Here is a 22220-nt window from a genome sequence, read left to right on the forward strand (position 1 = left end):
TTTTTTTACACATATTATTCACATTTACATAGGAGCCTTCAAAATACCGCCGCACTCTGCTTCCATTGACACTACCTGATATTCGTATCGAATGCTTACACAGAAACACCAACATTAGCTCGCACTCGCTCCTACCACCACAATTACTAGCGCTGGTTCCGTCTAGCACCTTTGCATCCCACGTCTTTGCGCACTCCACCTCTACTTCTGTTCCCTGTGGTCCATAGAATGGCACATTACACCACACTTCTCTTTTAGGACACACGTCAACTGGTTTTGTTTACATTTCCGCGCCAAACACGCGAGTCCTTTCTTCCAGTCATAGATATATTACACACATTGAGACCTTTACCACGGAATCTCATTCTCCCGGTTCCATACAGGTTATGTTGAATTGTTCGTCCTTCTTAGTCCTGCTATGCCTATAGAATAGATCGTAGGAAATCTGTTATGATTTGTCCTAGAGTCAAAATATCAACATGTATGGCATCAGATCGTATGTCATTTCCTAAATTCTGAACGATTCTGAGATTTCTCTTGTTTAGAGCACGTTCTAATTCGGAAAGAAAATTCATAAGATTTCGATTTATACATCAGGTGAGAGAAAGTGAAAACAAACAACTGATGAGGTATGTTTTGCTAATTTATCTTCTGATCGTGCTGGTTTGCTTTTGGCGCACTACTCGAAATAATTATTAAAAAATATAATTTTTCATCAATTTCCTTCTTATTGTTCCCTAAATGATTTGCGCTGAGCGACATGAAAATATCTCACATTGCATACATAAAATTCAAAATCATCATAAGCAATTGTTGAAAAATTACAATTCTTTTACGATTTGAGCATAAATAAGGCGTCCAGATGTATAGTATAAAAATACAATGCAAGAAACACAAACCAACCTGTGCTAGGTGACCACTAAAAGCACTAATGCTATCTAACCGAGTCAGGGCAGGGAGAAGCTGGAAGCCCGAGAGAAGCAGGCCCATCAGAGAATGTGGGTATACACGTAAGCGAGGGTAGTGAAAAACAAGTGGATTTTGGCAAAGATACGCGTTTGAATAGCACTTGTCATGTTATGCTAGTAGCACTCCAACTGTATGCACAAAATACAGCTTCTGTACACTGTGCAGAAATACTCAGGTGGTAGAAAATTATGCACTCACTTATTTTATCCGTCGTAAAACATTTGTAATGATTTTACACTAGTAACCCTACACTTATAAACATAAAATACCGTACAGGTGTACTACATTGTATTTAATTCTATCGCTTGCAGAAATTTGTTCTTTATAAATATGTCTTTTCATGCAAAGTATTGAATGTTACCAGTAAATCTTCTAAAATGTGTGCGTCAAAAGTAAACCAGTACCCTGATGATTTTTATGTTTCTTTTATTTTATTATTTAAGAGGTGTCCCAATTTAACAACAAAGCGCCTGATATCAATATCAGTAGGATATGCAGTATGGTTAGCATAGGAATTAATCAATTTTGTACTTTTATTAAACAGAACTATTTCAAGATATTAAAAAACGTCATTCGGTCAGACAGGAAAACTCTTCACATGTATGGCACAAAAGGGTAGGATTTCCTACGAGATATGTCATAACATTTTTCCGAAGATAAATCCTAAGATATTTCCTAGAATTTATCTCGTAGTCTATAGCCGGCCTTATGGATGGTATGTTAATTTTTGGTTTGCTTACTCGCCTTTTGTATGACATTCAGTTTCCCCGCCATTACTGCATTTTTCTCATTTCAATGACATTCAAAATTTTCTCTTCTCTAGCTCCTAATCGTTCATAGCAGCTTAAATTTTGGTCATCTCCATTACATTTCGTACTCAATAAACGCCGTATGTTTGGATCGGGATTGCACGACAATCATATGGACCTTTACTTGTTACTGACCCAGCGATCAAGTCTTTTTGTTGGGCTGTAAAACTATAGAGCATTATAATGAACAAGTACGCAGAACTCTCACATACTCAGAAAAATAAACGCACGTCTCTCGTCATCTATTGCGACGACTACAAGAGTCAAATGTCTCAATGTTAGCAGACCTTCGCGGCAATAAATATCCATGAAAACCGAAAATATTACTCTCAAATTTGTAAAATGATCAAGTACAGTAGAAACTCGATTAACCGTCACTCTCTTGTTATCCGTCACTGCTCCGGAAGTTCTGCAGGCCAATGACGAAGCTGACGACGGGGATGAAGAACCTGAAACTGAGCAACGACCAGCCACTAGCCACTCCGAAGCCGAAAAAATGTTAACCCAGTGCATCGACTGGTTTGAGAGACAAGAGGAAGCGAATGCCACGCAGATACTTCTTCTTAGAAAAATACGCAACATTGCCGTACAAAAAGCTCGGTGTTCGAAGAAGCAGAAGAAGATGACAGATTATTTTTAAATGAGTGGTTATTTCACTACCAGTTCAGTGTTACTCTTGTATGTAAGTACAGTACAGTAACTTAAATACAGTATAAACATGTATTATTCACTTGTATAAGGTTATTTATTTCTTCCAGAACCTTTTAAATCTACTTACTGTAGAGGTTTATAACGATATTTCTGTTATCCGTCTATTCGCTTAACCGTCATGGTCCCGGTTCCGAGGGTGACGGTTAATCCGGTTTCTACTGTACATATAACTTTTTTCTCTAATAGTATTTCTTACCCGCATACTATAATTATTACGTATTATTCATTATATCTTCAGGTATCGTATTTTTTTTTTAAATTATTAATCTATAGAGCGTCCCACCCTTAGATTGCAGTACAGGAGTAAATGGCAATGCTTTTCCTTATGCCCATTGTTGCCAAACTTAGTCTGAATTTTAGAAATAGTTTCTTTTACTAGGTATGAATAAATTATTGTAGAACATTGTATTCTCTATCAAATAATCTGTTTTTCTCATATCGAGAAGAATTTTCAAGTATTGAAATAAATTGAAAGAGTGAAATCTTGCTAATGGCAAATTCTAACGTCGCGTTAAATATATCACGTCATATGTTCGGAACTCTAAGAGATACAACGTTGAAACTTATACAGCTATTAACACCATATTTGGTGCCAAAGTTGGAAAAGTTTGCATTCAAAAAAACTTTTTGAATTTTAAAATAAAAAATAAAATGTAAGAGAAAGTGCAAATACTATTGCAATGCAATATCTAAAAAGTTGACTAGTGAGAAACTTTTTTATTTTTCAGGTTAGATGGGGGTGCAAAGCGAGAAAAATATTGAGAAAAGATTGAAATTATTTTTAAAACAATTCACAGGTCAATATCTTTCTTCATTTAGGTTTTATGACTTTTAGTGATAAGCATCAACTTTCCAAAACGCGCGCATCTGACCAGAAGAAAAGCAGTGATAAATCTTGTCGATGCTATTTTCCTTATAATGTTTGTTTTAAAGTTACTGATGTAGAGTATTGTGCTATACCGATGAGTGTTTACTGTTGATGCTATGCGAGCACGAATCTACTGCTTAACGGAAGCATATTCGCAAAATCGAATCCTGGACCTCACCTACGATAAACATTGCGTCAACTCCACTCAATCTTACGTTCCACTACTTACTTCGCTCGTTTTCCTTGAGTTGCACGCACGAAACACGCACACACACAGAGACATATAATATATATATATATATATATATATATATATATATATATATATATATATATATATATATATATATATATATATATATATATATATATATATATATATATATATATATATAAAATATGACAAATATTTATTAATAATAAATCTCCTAATTCCTGGTGATAAAAAGTTATTAGTTTTGTAATTGATTCATTTATGGTTCGCATGTAGTCCTTAATGCTGTTTCAGACTGACAATTTTGACAATAAAAGTTGGTTTCGTTTGCAATTCCACTTCTCTTATTTACTTTGAATACACAGATGAAAATGACAAAAGCGTTCATAACAAATAACTTTATGAGCTCACAAAGCAGAATGAAAGGCCTCTTTATTCTCCCCCCCCCCATGCTTCTTTAGGAAGCAGGGTTTGATAATTCTCTTTGGTTTTGTTTCCTCGCCCAATGATTTGTATCTTGTTGGCTGTCACTATACGTGATTTAAAGTCACAACTTGCGCATTTGTTTAGAAAGGATATAATGGGGTTTATTTTCATTCTTCTTCTGTTTCCAGACTGATATTATGTGTCTGAGGTGTCAGAAGTGAGTATGGAATCTAGGGAGGTTCAGTTCCTATTCACCATTGCATTTGTCATCATCATCATCATCATATTTTATTTGCAGGTTACTTGTTGCAACTCAGAAGCTTCCATAATCCACGGTCTTCGGTTAACCTCTTCGTCTTCACGCATGATTTTTCTATTTTGATATCGTCCAGTAATTGTAGTCTCTTTTCGTCCCCTCCCTCTTTTTCCTGCCACCATACCCTCTAGCACGTCCTTCATGATACAGTCTTAAACATCGGAAGTGGGGAGAAGCCGCCTTCACAATATACTTTATGATGTAACTTGTTTGACAAACGGAATTGGATTAGCGGATATTTTGCGTACACAGACGAATAAGCGTTCTCTTACGTCACATTTTCTCGTCACTTATCACTATCACCCTACTCCAATTTCACTCTTATCCAACTTCAGTAGCAGTATCTTACCCATTGCTATTCCTTAGTTTGCCGCACAATCGGTGCAGGGAATTTGTGTGTGGAACTGATTAGCCTGCCATTTATTTCAATCATATGTTTTCTATTCGTTTCATATGTTCTCTCGATTTCGTATTGCTTCCATCAAAATTTTATTGCAACGATTTATAAACCACCATTTTAAAAAAAAAACTTTTAAATAATTGTTAGACTGTTATTTTGTACCCTCCAATTCGACGTTCTAAATGAATTTGTGCGATTGGAATGACAAAAGAGTTGAAAATATATGAATTTAAGAAGGATTTATTTACAGACTCAGAACTCTTTCTGTCTTTCTTGTTCTTTCTTCGAAGGAAAACATACGGCGGAAGAAATGTGGCAACAGCGCGCTCCATTTACTCTGTACTGCAATCTAAGAGTGGGACGCTCTATAGTAGTAGTAGAACTGGCAGTATCGTTCTTAGGATTTAGACTCTGTATCGTATACTGTTGTCGAGTAACCAATAACATCTTTGCGAGTAACCTACTAGCGTACAAGTGTCCACAAGAAAAGAAGGAAGATGAAACGGCAACTGTACAATAGAGATTAGTTCATTTATAAAAAATTTAGCAAACAATATAAAAATTTCGGAATATGTTCAACAGACAAAAGAGTGTGTTTGCATGGATCTTCGTCTGCGCCTGTAACAAATGAAAATGAAATGAAATTTTTGAGTTCTATGTCCCACGGTTATGCCAGTTAGGCTAAAGGAGACGATGACGATGAGAGATGAATGAAATGGTGGAATGAAGAAAGTGGGAGGAAACGGGAGAACCCCGAGAAAACTCACGCACACGGTGTTTGTCCACCACAAAGTTCACTTGGCGGGAGCGGGGTTTGAACCCGGGACCCCAAGCACCAGAGGTGAACGCTCTACCACTGAGCCACCGCGGCCCCCAAGCGCCTGTAACAGTGTTGCCACCCAATATCTGTAAATTACAACAAATTTAAACTTTTTTTCTGTCCTTCAAATGAAATTATGTGATTTTAACTAAATGGCACGTGCTGAATTCATTGGTGAAAAGCAAAATGTTCTATCACGTCACGTTTTTGTTGGGCAGACCAAAACACACTATACGAAATGTACATATTTACGTATATTTGCTATCCAATGTAGATTAGGAAAGCATATTATACTAATACTGTATTAAATTTTGTTTACTTACCCTTTAAAACACTTTCTTTGGTCGCTTACGCTTGCAGACATCTTTTGGAGCCTCTCTGACGATAGACCAGCAATATTCATCAAGCATACTTTCAGTCCATTTTCCATTGTAACGCTTTTCAAATGTGGCAATGTTCTGATGAAACCCTTCTCCGTGTTCATCACTTACTGCGCAGACATTTTGAGGGAAAAAGTCGAGATGTGAGTGCAAAAAGTGTAATTTTAATGACATGTTGCATCCCATGAGTTGAAATCTGCGCACCATGTCACTAACAATAGCTTCACAATTTTCATCCTTTACATTTCCAAGAAAACCTGAACATACCGATTTAAATGACAGCCAAGCTGATTTCTCGATTTCAGAGTTTAGTTTCAGTCTTCATCCTGCATGACTGTTTTAATCTGTGGACCAACAAACATTCCATCTTTAATTTTTGCCTCACTTAAGTTTGGGAATTTCTCCTTAAGGTGCATGAAAGCAATACCTTCTCTATCTAATGCTTTAACAAAAACCTTCATCAACCCAAGCTTCATATGTAGTGGTGCCAAAAATACATCTTGAGGGTTCATAATTGGTGTACGAGATACGTTCTTGGTGCCGAGAATGAAATCATGTCTCTGAGGCCAGTATTTACGGACGTAGTGGTTTGCTTTGTCACGGCTATTCCACTCACATGGAAAACAACAATACTTGGTGTATCCTTGTTGCATTCCTGTGAGAATACCAATAACTTTTAAGTCCTCACACACATGCCATTTGAATTTTTTATATTCAATGAAGTTCAATATCGCACTCAAAATTTCATACGTCTCCTTTGTATGAGCCGCATATGCTACAGGAACAGATGGGTGAACATTTCCATAATTTCGAGCTGTCAATAAACAAGCGCCACTCGGTAAGGTTATGTTCACGTCCTAAAGACTGAAATAAGCCATCTACATCTTTGCAATAAACAAATCCTCCATTTTCAACAAAATAGTCCTCAAAATTACTTTGTCGTTTTCTAAACAAACTTATTTTAACATCTTGAGCTAAGAGATTCCAACCTTGAAGCCTGGAGCCCAATAATTCAGCTTTTCGTTTAGGGAGATTTAAGTCTCGAACAAGATCGTTAAGCTCTTTTTGTGTGATCAAATGAGGTAACGTTGACTGGGATGTAGAAAGCTGAAAGTCTACATCTTCTCTGCTGCTTGGAACGTCTGAGGTATCTTCTTCCGAATCAATAATGCAATGTTCTGGAGGTTTAGGTACTGGAAGATCTTCACTGTGGGGAATTGGTCGGATAGCTGACTTTAAATTAGGATACTGAATCTTATGTTTAGATTTAGAGGAAAAATTATATACATCAGTCAAACAAAAGTAACAGTCAGTTGCATGATCTATTTGTTCGTGCCAAATCATAGGAACAGCAAATTTCATAGAAATGCGTTTTCCTTGTAGCCAGCTTCTCAAATTCCTGGAACACGTAGTGCAACATACACTACCCCCGAAAAGTTTCCGTACAAAGTAGGTTTATGTATACTTTACGTGTATTCGAGAAAAAAAACAAAGACATATCAATGGAATTTACTTTTATCTGGAACCTATAATATATATTTGAGACGAAAATACAGAAATTTAACAGAAATGGACCATTGTTTTGTCAAAAATTTAAATCTTTGATTCATCAAAGTAGCCTCCACGTGCTGTGATAACAGCTTTACAGACTTTGGGCATTCGGCGTATTAGTTTCTGTAGAGTTTCGGGCTTAATTCCTATCCACGCTTTGCGAAGACACTCAAATAAGTGTTTCTCGCTAGAGGGACGCATCTTTCGAACTGCCCTATGAAGCTCATCTCACAGTAACTCAATTGGATTACAATCCGGTGATTGTGGGGGCCACACCATATTCTTGAGATCTTCCTGTTGCTCTTTTGCTGACAAATACCCTCTACAAAGTCGGGATGTGTGTTTTGGGTCATTGTCTTGCTGCATGATGAAACCATGACCAATGAGCCTCTTCCCAGATGGCACTGCGTGTCTGATCAAAATCTGATGGTATTGTTCTTTCTGCATTGCACCCTGTATTTGCACTAAATCCCCCACTTGATTGTTACCAAAGCAACCCCACACCATCACAGAACCACCCTCGTGCTTTACCGTTGGCAAAATACTCAACGGAAGCAGTCTTTCGTCCTTGGAGCGACGCACGAAAACCCTGCGTCTATGACTGAAGAGCTCAAATTTTGATTCGTCAGTAAATAAGCACTTGTTCCACTGCTCTGGTCTCCAGCTTGCAAGTTTTCTTGCCCACAACAATCTCTTATTTTTGTTTTGAGGGCGCCAGAGCGGTTTCCTAGTAGCCACACGACCGTTTAGTCCCGCATTTTAGACGACCGACTAACTGCGTCCGGACAGTTTCATAGCTGATCTGCTTTTCTCGAGTTTCGTTCACTTCAGCTTGTATTTGGGGCACTGTTTTCAACCTGTCGCGTTTGCTTGTCACTATAATGTGCTTGTCCTCCCTTGCAGTAGTAGCTCTAGGCGTTCCAAATCTTGCTCGAAAGCGATTTTCCCCTGTTTCAGCAAATCGTTTTAAGGTATCATGCACTGTAGTATGGGGTATTTTCACTTTTGCGGATATTTTCCGTATTGTATAGCCTTCTTCTCGTAAAGTAACTATATTTGCTCTCGTTTCAATGCCCAATTCCCATTTCGTACGGGGCATTATGCTGACTAATAGGGAACACTTTATACCTCACTTCAACACACACACATCCACAACTAGCGTGCAATAGACAACTCCCAACAGTGAGATCTGAGAGTGAAGTAGACAGAGCAACTTGAAAGACACCTATGAGGCATTTATTGTGCGTTCGATCTTCAATTTGCAGTGTAATGGCCGTTTTGTATCGCACTCGTACGTAATGCACGATCAGAACGGCGCGACATTTACTTTTATTTTTCTTAATTCATCCACAATAGGCCAAGACCTTTTCTCCCGTCGGATTCTAAAATGTTTCACCTTTCATTTGTGAGCAAATTGTAAGGCATTCTTTTGTTACATTTTGAAAATTTCTTTATTTCGTGTTTGTCCGGAAACTTTTCGGGGGTAGTGTATGTGTGGGGTCCAAGACTTATCCTGATCTCCAACCTTGCAACCAAGGTACAGTTCATAAGCCTTTTTCACTAAAGGTGTAAGGCTACTTTTTGAGTTTTAAATGTAATTTCACCACACACATAACAAAATAAATCGGGTTTATTTTTACACGCACGGGACATTGCACTTCACTGCATGTAACTAAACGTATTTTCAGCACTTTCTTGAAACCCAGATGCGCAACAAACACTACCACAAAAAGACACAACAAGACAAATCTGACCACTCCAAACGAAACACACTTAGTAACTAACAATACAATCGAACCAAAAAATACTCAAATGCTATAACATCTGGCAGCACAGTTAGGCAACAGAAATCTGAACTCGCTTATCACTAGACGTTAATGAGCTACTACCTGAAATGAAGATAAAGAGTGAGGAGAAATATGAGAAACTAGGTTTCCTATTATAACGCAGAAAAAGACTTACGCAGTAGGAGAAAATTGGGGGATGAAAACCCCTCTTTACACAGCGTATTCCTTCTGTAAAGAAGAAAAATTGTCGTTTGGATGATGATTAAATGAGCATAAATCGTAAGGTATATTACATATGCAATAATTTTTATCTTAAGTACATTTCTGCCTCTCCACTGATGTAGTGGGTAGCATGTGCGCCTTTGGTGCACAGGGTCTCGAGTTTGATTCCCGATAGGAAAACATTGAGCGACACGGAGGCTTGGATTCAACCTTAAACTGTAGGCTCACGTCTCATATAGCCTAGCTGCTAAAAAGATACGCTAAATTCCAATAGCCAAACCAAAATCATATTTCATCATTGATCATATTTCATCACATCCCGTAAAAATACGGGATTTCACAGCAAAATATTTCAAACTTTTTATTTTTTCTCCACATTGGTATATGAAGTATCACAGATTTGAAAATGAAATCTTTAAGTTTTACGTCCCACGGTTATGCCGGTTAGGCTAAAGGAGACGGTGATGATGAGTAATGAATGAAATGGTGGAATGAAGAAAGTGGGAGGAAACGGGAGAACCCCGAGAAAACCCACGCACACGGTGTTTGTCCACCACAAAGTTCACTTGGCGGGGGCTATCACAGATTTGATTTTCTCATGCAAAAATACGTAAGAAAAACATATTTCCATGTAAAGGACAGATTTCGTGTTGCACAGTATTATCAGAAAAACGAGACATTTTAAAATATCCCCATATTTCTTTCTCTTCACCGACTCTAGTCCAATGTACTGTATACCATGCGAAAGTCTACTCAATTGTTATTTGCATTATTTGCATTCTTACAAAATTCTAGCATGGTCCATAAATATTTTAGTGAATGTTTTCCGAGTTTCAAATGAGCAAAAGGTTAACTGCCCCTCACATACTTTGTATATAACATATTTGTATGATTGAAATGGAAGACGCATGTCCATTTAAAATAAAAGTGGTATATTTTTCTTAAAAAGCAGAAGTCATATAAGTTAAAAACAACAGTAAGGGGCAACATTAAACTTTGGATAACAGTACATTGGAACTAGTTTTTGACATGTTATTTTCAGTCAGAAGAACATAATAATTTTATGATGTCACATTTCTCAGCTAAAAATATCAAAACTCATGAAATTTATGGCTAACAAAAAATAAATTTCAAACTTTTGCCACTCTCCTTCACAGTACTTCCTATGTTTTCCAAACGATCATATTGTCTTTTGTTTCACAGTTACTTGAAAATACAGAAAAAGAAAGTTGCCCAAATTTACTTCGCATGAGTCTTGAGTGCTCTTACACACAGAAAAGAATTTTAATTCAAACTTGGAAAAGGGAAACAAATTACACCTTTTATTAAGTACCACCAACAGATATTAGAATATTTCAACAAACAGACGGATGACGATTCTTTGTGGAACTCTCTCCCTCTCTCTCTCTCTATTATATTTATATATAATCTTCATTATTCATATTTACCCAATGCATGAATTTCAATTAAAATCCCATGAATGGATACAGATTTTAAGCGCAAGGAGATGAGTGTAGTTATCAAATCTGGGTACACACAATGTCGTCCATAGAAGCATTAATACTAGTATTTCTTTCAAAATATTCTGATATTCATTAGTAGTAGTTCATAATAGATGTAATTTCCCTCATTATTAGACGGACATCTAAATATTATAGGTAATTGATATATACATACATATCTATTTGAATCACTGGTTAAATTTTATTTATTATCACAGTATATAAGCAAATATACACACAGGTACGGAAAGGTACCAGTATGATTATAAAACTGTATAACAGTTACAATTATATTTTCATGTAAGATTGTTTCATTGCAACCATCCTATTGCTTAATTTCAAATCATAAGAAAAAATACTGAATAATGATTTCGTTGATGTAACATACAAAAGCTTCTATATTAGTACGCTATAAACATAATGGCATCCATTACATTGATTCGAAGTGGGTGACAATTATGATTATACACTACAACGTAAATTGGCTAGCATTGATTTTGCAGAAAATGTTGTCCAGCTTATAAAACTGGTCAAATATGGCATATGATTACGTATACTATACACAGTTTTACAAATACATCTAAATTACAGAGGTCAGTGTAACAGGGTTATTGTACATATTTATGTTGTACAAACTTCCCAATAGCTGGAATAAATTATTATTATTAATTTTTAAGGCATCTCGATTTCCCTCTAAACGACGAAAAATGAAGAGTCCGCGGTATGTTTAAATAGAAAAGTGTCTTCCGTCATCAGCCTAATAATGCGCAGTGAGATCACATTTTCAATTTCTCCCTTCACAAGTAAACACTGTGAATTACTATATATTCATATTATTGTATTACATATTTATAAAGGGGCCGCGGTGACTTAGTGATAGAGCGTTCACCTCTGGTGCTTGGAGTCCCGGGTTCGATCCCAGCCCCCGCCAAGTAAACTTTGTGGTGGACAAACACCGTGTGCGTGGGTTTTTTCGGGGTTCTCCCGTTTCGTCCCACTTTCTTCATTCCACCATTTCATTCATCACTCATCATCACCGTCTCCTTTAGCCTAACCGGCATAACCATGGGACGTAAAACTCAAAGATTTCGTTCCATTTTTTACATATTTATAAGTCAAATTAATATACGTGTGTTACTAAGTGTGATACGTTCTATATTAGTGTTGTGTTATTTTTCGTTAGCATAGAACTTAAAAGTGCACCGAATCATTTTTGTAAAATGTGTTAACATATGCTACTATCGCAGTATTGTTTACACGAACCATAAATGTAAACATTTTCTTGCTTTAGTGATCATTAATCGGACTCTTTCCTAATGGGAGCTTAAAAAATAAAGAAAGAAAAGTTGTTTTCCATATTGAAGTGAAGGGGAAACAGAGGAAATTAAGTTCTTACTCCGGACTATTAACTTAAAGACAGATTATGATTTTTCTCTGGTAATATATCATCGACCTTTATTTACCATTACTTAGAAGGGGTATATTTGATTTGATTTGATTTTAGCGTCCCTTTCAGGAGCGAGGCTATATGAGATTGGACCTATAGCTTAAAGTGGGATCCGCACTACATGAGCTCCCGCCGGGAATCAAACCCGAGTCTCCCACGCCAAAGCGCGTAAACTAACGGCTTAACCACGAGGGAGCTCTAGAAGAAATATAGAGATTAGTTTTATTATTTATGATAATGTGTTCTTCGCGGTCAGTATCAAATAATTCTCAATACTGACAATTCAGACCGCTAAAAAATAAAATGTAATCTGTCACTATTATCCATACAATATATGATATAGATCAAGAGTGGCCAACCCATCAACCGGCAAGTCGTGAGAAGTGGCCCGCGGTGGTCTGTTTTTACACTATTGATTCAAATACGAGTAATTCCATGGATTAACTTGATAAAATAATCGTACATTTTTAAGTAAGAATGAATACAGCTTTAAATAAGAATCTCTATATTCTGCAGGCATTTCGTGGTCTGTCCTTACACTATTGATTCAAATACCCAATCCAGTGGATTAATTCGTTAAAATAATTAGTATAAAGAACTGCTCACTGTACGTTTTTAAGTAGGAATAAATGCAGCTTTAAATTGGAATCTTTGTACTGTGCAGGCATTTCATAGTTGTTCTGTGTAACAAAATGTTTTAAAAATAAGCATTTTTACATTCTTATAAGGGAACACCACTGGTTTATATTAAGGTAAGCAGACCGTTAGTTATTTTTGAAATGAGTAATAGTCCTGCAACCTGAAAAGACTAACCACCCTCCTATAGATAAACTTAGGTACAAAAAAACCATTAATATGAAAAAAATCATCTATTGTAAAGTTTACTAAAAACTACGATGAAAAAGAGAGAATAACGACCAGAGGCGAGCATCTGACATGAAAGTGAGTTAACACAATGACATTCATTAAAGCAAGTACAATCCTGATTTTGCAATTCACACTACAGGTCCCGAAAAGGCGATAGTAGATTATTCTCTCATCGATACTTGCACTTCAGCAGTAATTCAGAATATATAAACATCAAAATGAGTATGCTAAAAATATATATACTCAGCTACTGTATATGATTTGCAAATATAGAAGAACAATTATGCATTTTGTTTACTTCTATTAATGACTGATGAGAGCTTCAAACAGATTTTTTGAGTTAAGACGTGCATTAGAAGAGAAACAATGGTTTACGAATACATAATAATAAAATAAATAGTATCATCGATAGACATCCTAGATATACAACGGCTACTTGGACAATGTTACGCCGGCTTCAAGTATTTTGTAAAACTCGCATAAATGGCACTAGTAACTGCAGATGCTGACAAGAAGCTTAAAGTAGGACAATTATTATTTATAGAGAGATGAAGATTATCAGAAATGAAATTCTTCGAGCAATGTAAGTTAAAGAACTCGCACTAACGATGGAGAAAATGTATTGCTGAAACTTTTGGGAATAAACTTTTATTCCGATGCTTTAAGCGAAAGTTGAACTTTTCGTTTTTATTAGTTCCCAATATTTTGAAAGACATGTTTATAAAATCCGAAACTGTAACTGTTTTTCACGATAAGTGTATAAAGAGAAGTTGATTTCCTTGTTGAAAATCATTATAAAGAATCTGAAGCCTACAAAATTTCAGCGTAAAGAAATAATGTTAATTGAGTTTACACATAAAGAAATGAAGCAAGCAAGAAAAAATTATACGCAGGAAGGAAAAATGAGAAAGATCTTTAGACATAACGCACGAAAGAAATAAATAAACATATAGTGACTAATATTTTCTTTTGACGCACGAAAGAAAGAAATAAAAATATAGGACTGATTAATATTTAATTTTTTATTAATTTGTTACACTGCAATTTCCCGCACTTACAGATCTGTTTTGAAATAATTAAAAAAAAAAAAAAAAAAAAAAAACCGCCTACGAATTAGACAAATCTACCAAATTCAGGAGAAAGAATGAAGATATTTCAAGCTCACTTCCAAAACAGCCGACGCTTCATTATTGATCGCTGTATATGTAATTTTATACTAGGTACCATCCATTAATGGTTATACAGGGAAGTCACGTCGATAAAAATTTTATTTTATTTAAATTTTAAAACTAATGAACGAAAGCTTATTTATTATACTAATTAATATAGGATTTGGGTATGTACTTCTGTAAGTTTAGGTGGTCCATCTTGTTTTCTTTTAGAACTTCCTCATGACTAAGCTATTGGCGCACACACCTTTGGCACGTAAGACCAGGGTAACACTCCCGGTGCGAGCTCATGTAGTTCGGATCCCACGTTAAGCTGTAGGTCCACGTCTCACACAGGCTGGCTGCTGAAAGGGACGCTAAACTCAAAACCAAATCAAATCTTATCGTTCTCTTTTATGGATAAAAAATCGTCAAAAATGTATTCGGAGGTTTTGAACCTCCTCTTTGATGAGGCTTTATTATGTTATATTGCCATATAGCTGAGTACAGGAGCCCGTTTTCTTTCATAAGAAATGAGTATATTAACGAACTCCCCTTTCAAAATTAGGGAGGGCTACATAAGATCAGCCTTAAATTTGTGAATTGTCAAAATATAAAATTTGGCAAGCGTTCTCTAAGATTCGAATATATAACTCTGTAGAATTGGCTGGTCCTGCTTATCCACTTCTATGGGTTAAAAAAAATGGTCAAAATATTCGTATTACCATGGATCGGTTATTGATCTAATTAATGTACCTTCTCGGATGAAGCTTTACTGCAACATATGGTTATGTGGAGTACAGAAGTCAACTCTCTTTTCATAGGAAATAGGTACATTTTTCATACAACTTTCTGAAGCTGTATAAAGCCTTCTTCCTTGAAATTGCAGCAATCAAGTTCAATTTTTTACAAATGTGACTTGCGTGACTAGCCGACACTAATGCCATCTGAACGATATTTTATTCAATATTTATCCAAGTCTCCGCAACACTGCCCGAATAATGTATCTCTATTATCTGTAGTAGAATCCAAAAAGAATAAACTCTAAATTAATTTTCTGCATACAACTAGAAAATAATCAATGTACTTATAGCAAAAAGCGCAGACTATTCCTAATTATGAGCACACATGTAACTGAAGTATTGATTTTTTCTTACACATACTGAAACAAGCTAAATAATACTGACAAAGTCGTATCTACTATTATATATTGTAAACATTGTTAAGAATTAGACGCAAATAATAGAATAAGATAAGATATAAAGCCCCTTAATCGTAACTTCACTTACATCATTGTTCTAGATAACACAATACATATGCATAACAATTTATACAAAATAATTCATTACTACAAGTAGCACAGAAAATCCCTTAAGCTATTTCTGCAACATGGTGTATATAAATGTGGGAGTGTGCTATAAACGTTTGACTACTATACATATTAAAAATGCACTTTTATAAAACAAACTTCAGTTCCTGACTTTTAATTTCTTGTGTAAAGTTAACAGATTTAGATACATCGTATCATCATATATCTTTCATGAACTGAATGTTATAAACTAAAATCTCCCTACGTGTTATAGATAAAGTGAAAACTATACATGAAACAATTGTTATTTATTAATTTGATTAAGCTATTTTCTAGGATGAAATGGTACCTTGTATTACTGATTTGATTATTTACTTGTAATAATAGTTATTTGTATTACGAATACCCTGTATTAAAGTCATTATACTTTTATATCAGTTTTTTTATGCTATAAATACTGCGATTCCACATACACGCAATAATGAATCAATCTTTCTTTTATATAAATGTATACACAATTGATATTTGTGGACAGAATTCTCCAATTTATCTGCACAAGTTAAAATGTATTTATACATATTACTCTAACAGATTGCTTGCCAAATAACTTCTATTTTGTTGTACATGATTGATGTATACGATTACCTATTACCTATAAACGTTTTTCTAAATAATAGACTGAAAATAAACATAACAGTAATAATATATAAATCTTAAAATCTTGTATGAATAACACCTTTCCATAACTACTTAAATTTTATTTTATAAAACCAGTAAATATTAATTTCTCAGTCTAGTAATATTATTAAGCATAGAAAACAAACGGAATTTAAAAGTGTCACTTTACCCTTTATGCACTATTTATCAACTAAATTTTACCAATAAAAACAATTAAATGGTACTTTGCGTTTACGGCGTACCAGAATATAATAATTTGATTAACATCTTCGACAAAGGTACAACATTGGGTATTATAAACAAATATTCAACTTAGAAAAAAAATCAACAAAAAATAAATCAAATGCTCTAAGTACTACACTACACTTCATCCTTTCTGCTTATACAATCATGAACGTACTATTAGATAAAAGCTACTGTGGAATAATATATGCTTTATTTATCACTAGCCTACTTCTTCTAGAAGATTCAATTGACTCAATTTCCACTATAAGCCAGGAAACACGAGACAAACAAATAAAGGGGAAAAATATTTAAAAAATAATAAAGCAAGGCAAACTTAAAGACTATTTGTCAATTATGAAGTCATGAGCTACTAGATTATACCCTACATAATGAACTTCGTAGAACGTATAACGTCCTATCGGAAAAGAAAATAACCTCTTTTAAATATCGTAGGATGGCTATCCTAAACATCCTATCATATTTATTCCGTATTTTGGGAATCTTGCATTATTTTTACAGAACAGTAACTAATAGAGAGAATATTGCATTTAGTTTTAGTGCAAAAAGAATGTACTGATACAAGATGTTTTGCTAAATAATTGTCAGTATAATAAAATGCTTTCAACTTGAAACTCACACTTACTTAATACTAGAATTATGTATAAAAAGCCAGGTCTTTGTGAGACTATATCGTCCCATCCTTCGATCTCCAAATTTACATTGGATAAAATGGAACTTACGGCACTTGATCGTAGTTTAGAATGAACAAAGTGATGTACGTGTACACCTCCGCTTGACCGCTCATATATATACATTCCTACATACTTTCATTTTTTTTTTCATTATCGCCATTGTTTTTTTAATTCTTACTTCATAATTTACTCTTTTATTAATGAATGCTATTTTTTTGTTCATATTCATATTTTTACTTTTATTCGTTTACTATTGTTTTATGTACATAAATTTCTTCTTTCATTTATTATTCCTTCTGCCTTCGGGATTTTTACCAACCAATGCAATATTAATACATGATTCTGCAATCCAATATGGCACCCAATTGGGCGCTTTACAGTTAGTTTTCCTTTGTTTCATTTTTCATTTTCCTTACTGCTTCCCTTCTCTATCTGACGAAACACTAGCGAAAGTGGTCATAGTGTACTTTTTTATGGTTACGAGTTACTGTTCTAACGTCTTTTTTGACATGTTAACATTATATGTAACTTTTATTATAGTTCTTTCGGACTTTTACAGAAGGACAGAAGTCTATAGTTTCATTATTATAACTACATGAAAATGTTAAAAACAAAATCAGTATTTACTATAGATGTCAATCTTTCTAAAAACAAGTAAGTAAAAAACCACGCAATTAAGAAACGAACTGACGACGATGAATCAAATTCATGATCGCTGAATGTGTAAAACAAATACAGATTCTATCATCAACTTATGCTTATATAACAAAAATAAAGTCATTGGAAACAAAAGTTAGAAATTACTCAAGTAGTGCATAAGAATTGATTTTCACGTTTTCTTTGAAAATTTATATAGAGAGAAATTATACTTGTTTCAGGTCCCTTTTCAGTACTGTGAATATGAGGAACAATAGACTTGCTTTTTCAGCTTAAAATGGAATCTAAAGCTACATACATAATATTGCCCTGGGGAATAATTACATCTCATGTCACAGGAGAGGACGAACACAATGGTTGTATTGTCATGTGTTCTTTATGTAATTAATTTCTAGATTTTAGTGTATAGAAGACTAAAAGTTAAAAAAAAATAATAAAATAAAATAAAATAAAATAAAAAATCAAGCCAAATTGCAAGAAGGAAGTTTCAAGACACGTGAGAAGTTGTATAACTCTTAATACCTCTATCCACGAAATTTATATATATTAGTAATGGAAAACAAAAATACAGCAGGACCGTTTATTTTCCCTGATTCACATAGACAGATGCTTAAAAGAAATTTATTCGCATTTCTTATATTTCATAAAGGATCAAGAACATGGTTTCAGAAAAGAATTTCCTTAAAAGTCATTTGAAAAGAACAAAATCGAAATTGAATCTCATCTCGTTATTTTAAAATGAAAACCTTCCTACTTTTTTTTCTTTCTTTTCAGTATATATATTATTATAAGTTATAGATTCAACTGAGCTAATAACTCTAGTTGCAACTTAAGGTATATTCAATGTGATATACTTACTATCCATATAACTTTACATAGTGCGAGTTACGAGTATAAAACTCAAATTTGGGGATATAATTTAAAATCAAATATACTTTTCACTTCTCAGTAGCTACATGTTGAAAGAAAATCGTTCAGCACCTACATTTTTAAATGCTGGTTTCTCAATTAGATCATGTACGTAATACGAAACAGATAAAGAGATCTTGGACCAACAATAATAATTTACTGGGCTAATAGAAAGTAGAGTTAGGTAAATGTTATGGAGAAGGCTTGCAGCATTGCTAGGAAATGCGATTCACATTCTTTTAAGTATTTAAATCATCAAATGCTGAATTATGACTGAAAAATTGGAGAGAAAATTACCAAAAACTAGCGTTACCAGACGTACGTATTTATTTTTAAAAATTATAATCTCTGCAATTCTTATCCCCAAATTATATTTCGGGTTTCTACCTTTAGATTTTATCAGATTAAAAAAATCAAACATTTTACAGGCTTCAGAAGTTGTTTCCCCTTTCTTTCTTCACTGAACTTACGTGTGAAGAGAAACGTGAATACACAGGCTAGTATAAGTCACTGTAATGATTTTTAATGTTGTGTGTGCAGTAATCTTGTATATGCAATAGGGAAAAGGAAATATAAATTTACGACAGAAGTGGAGAGAAAATCCAAGTGTCTTAAAGAAAATTAACAAACAAAAATGCTTTGTGTGCAAGGCTAGAGTATACATCTCTGTTGCAAACCAAGGTGCATTAGGTTTGAAAATTCACATTTCCAGAACTAAACATATCATTACCGTGTATCTATCATCTTGTAGAAAATGTGTAAGCAAAGCAAGTTTTCTATTGATTAGTAAAGTGCATGGTGCGGAATGGATGTTACCCTACCATCGTGCATCGCTATAGTTACAAGATAATAGACTATTTTCGGAAATTACCTTCACAAATACATCAAGACTATAAGATACGAAAATGGTCTGTGAGTGAGTTAAATCTGAGCCCCTTATTAAAATTATGACTAGTTCAGTTATGATGGGAATTTATTACCAACTGATACTGAAAGTTAGTTCAATCACTTAAATGAAGCTATACGTTAAAAACATAATATGTTAAACACAAGTTTCTATCTTTCAAGTGAAAGTGGACTGCAGAATGTGTGTGACGAATTTATTAAAGACGTGTGTGAAAGGTATGCTCCTTGTCTTAAGTATTTTATAGCGAATGTGTAGGGCTAACAACAGAATGTCAGCTATTTCAATGGATGATGACTAAATTCAGAACTATACTGGTCATAAATAGAAGAAATCTGAAAATACAAAAGGGAGTAACATTGATGATGACGATCCCTTTCACTAGCTTGTAAATACTGAAAATAGAATAACACAAAACTAAGATTAACAATCCATAGATATTTCACTGTACAGGAAATGGAGACCATACAATAGCATTAATATGGTATGTCGCTTAGAACTAATGGATTATATATATATATATATATATATATATATATATATATATATATAAGTTTTTCCTTTGAACTGCTGCCAACAAAAAATACATATATAGAGAGTTTTTATTTAGTATTCAACTGACTGGATTGCAAGTTTATCAAATGTTTCATACGTAGTCAGTTAAATGATTAAGCTCCATAAAAAGACTTCTTAAGAAACCGGTTTATCAGAGAAGCACATGTAAGTAAAAGTATATATACTGTGAGCAAGAGTATTTGATTTTGTAAGCAGAAGTGACAGTGTTGTTAATTATTTAGTATTTACAACATGCCCTGTTTACTTAGTTTAAAATGGTCTCTTAAATTTATCCTGTTTTCTACTCATTACTGTCTGGTAACGCTAGTGAAAATTATATAGTTTGTAAACAATTACTTGCAATACCTTGAAGAGAAATGCTTATTCGTCAACATGTCAACTACGGAAATGTAAACAGAAAATATGTTACGTTATTTCATTTTCTCCCCTTCACTACTATCAGAAGAGAAAGGAACAGAAAAAGAAACTTAGACAGGTGTCAGACGTGTTATAACAACATAAGATGATGAATGGTAGATCTGTTCGATAAAACTTTACTAGTTATCCTATCCACTGTATAAGAATTTGATTTGACAGAGTTAGATACTGGATGAATACTCGACTGGCCTACATACTTTTCTTCTTCCACATCAAATTCTAAAAGCTGACATGATATCATAAACGTTAAATTGTACCACAACACAACTTATTTTATCCTTTAGTACAAAATATAATGTAACAAAATATAAGATACTTCCATGGCTTTCTGGTGTCATTCAATACGGCGATACGGACTGAACGTTCTCTACCTTTCCTAGTAATTTTTTCTTTATTTCTTTCCTGTGGCATAAGTTCAATTTATTGACCGAGCTCATATTGTTACTGTTCTTTTTTTTATTTTTTATTTTTTGTATTATGTACTTCTAGGAAAATTGTTTATGTATCTTATATTTGGTTATTTACTAGGATTATTTTGTTCTAACCACTATATAAACACACATAGATATCACATTAACGAAAACATTAATATTAAACAATAGTAAATGTTTACGATACTGGCAATACTACTTAACAAAAACAGTATTATTAAAACAAAACTGACCAAAGCAGCAAATATATATTTGATGCTTACGTCAGTTTTCTTTCATTAATACTGTGGAATATTTCCAAAGCTATAATGAAGAAGACACAAGCTAAAACAAATAATTGCTATGAACAGTTACAAACCATATACAACGATCAATTCATGTATTATTTAAAGAAATAAATTCGATGAAGTATCTTAAAAAAAACATATCTTGCCATATAAAGTTTACAAAAGTAATTACTGAAACGAAACTACATTTAAAAAGCTCATAAAAAGTAACATGTAACTTTGCAACCCGCAAAAATACATTATCTCACACAAATCAATTTTCTGAACTAACGAATATTATTACACTATTAAACTCTCGCAACAAATATGAACATTTTACTGGAAAATTCTTTACCCAGTTACAAGTTTTAAATATAAAAATATTTTCTTTTTATTTTTCTCTCTTCTTTTCTACTTCAACTATTTCTAATATTTGATACATTTACATTACAATTTTGTTTTGTTTTCGAAACTTAGATTATCTATCTATAATCACAATAAAACAAGCCTCTTTGCATTCACACATTCACTGTCCAACATTCAAATTAACACAGCCTTTATAAACTTTTTATGAACACTGTATTATCAATACTTTCGAAGTATTTACAAGGCACAAATGACACATTTCACAGAAACGATAACAATTCTTCATCTATACGTCTTACGATTCTTCTGAAAAGAGAAACAAAAAAAAGCATGCATTAGTAACACAATTAGCA

The 22220-nt window shown here is 33.9% G+C and overlaps 2 protein-coding genes across 4 annotated transcripts in view; both read right to left on the reverse strand.

Moving 5' to 3' along the window:
• Positions 1-8191: 8191 nt before the first annotated feature.
• On the reverse strand, positions 8192-8563 carry LOC145665118 (uncharacterized). The gene has a single exon (XM_081732406.1). It carries the CDS (start codon positions 8561-8563, stop codon positions 8192-8194), a length of 372 nt encoding a protein of 123 aa, XP_081588532.1.
• A 2594-nt stretch (positions 8564-11157) lies between these two features.
• LOC145689537 (ectonucleoside triphosphate diphosphohydrolase 1-like) overlaps positions 11158-22220 on the reverse strand; it is a 367616-nt gene continuing 356553 nt past the window's right edge. For all 3 annotated transcript variants that reach the window (XM_081763715.1, XM_081763726.1, XM_081763720.1), the window contains one exon: positions 11158-22173. In XM_081763715.1, coding sequence (XP_081619841.1) covers positions 22128-22173 — 46 coding nt within the window. In that variant the 3' untranslated portion in view covers positions 11158-22127. The remainder of the gene's footprint in view (positions 22174-22220) is intronic.

This window comes from Thermobia domestica, chromosome 1 (assembly GCF_964235325.1).
Source record: "Thermobia domestica chromosome 1, izTheDome1.hap1.1, whole genome shotgun sequence".
Classification (NCBI taxonomy): Eukaryota; Metazoa; Arthropoda; class Insecta; order Zygentoma; family Lepismatidae; genus Thermobia; species Thermobia domestica.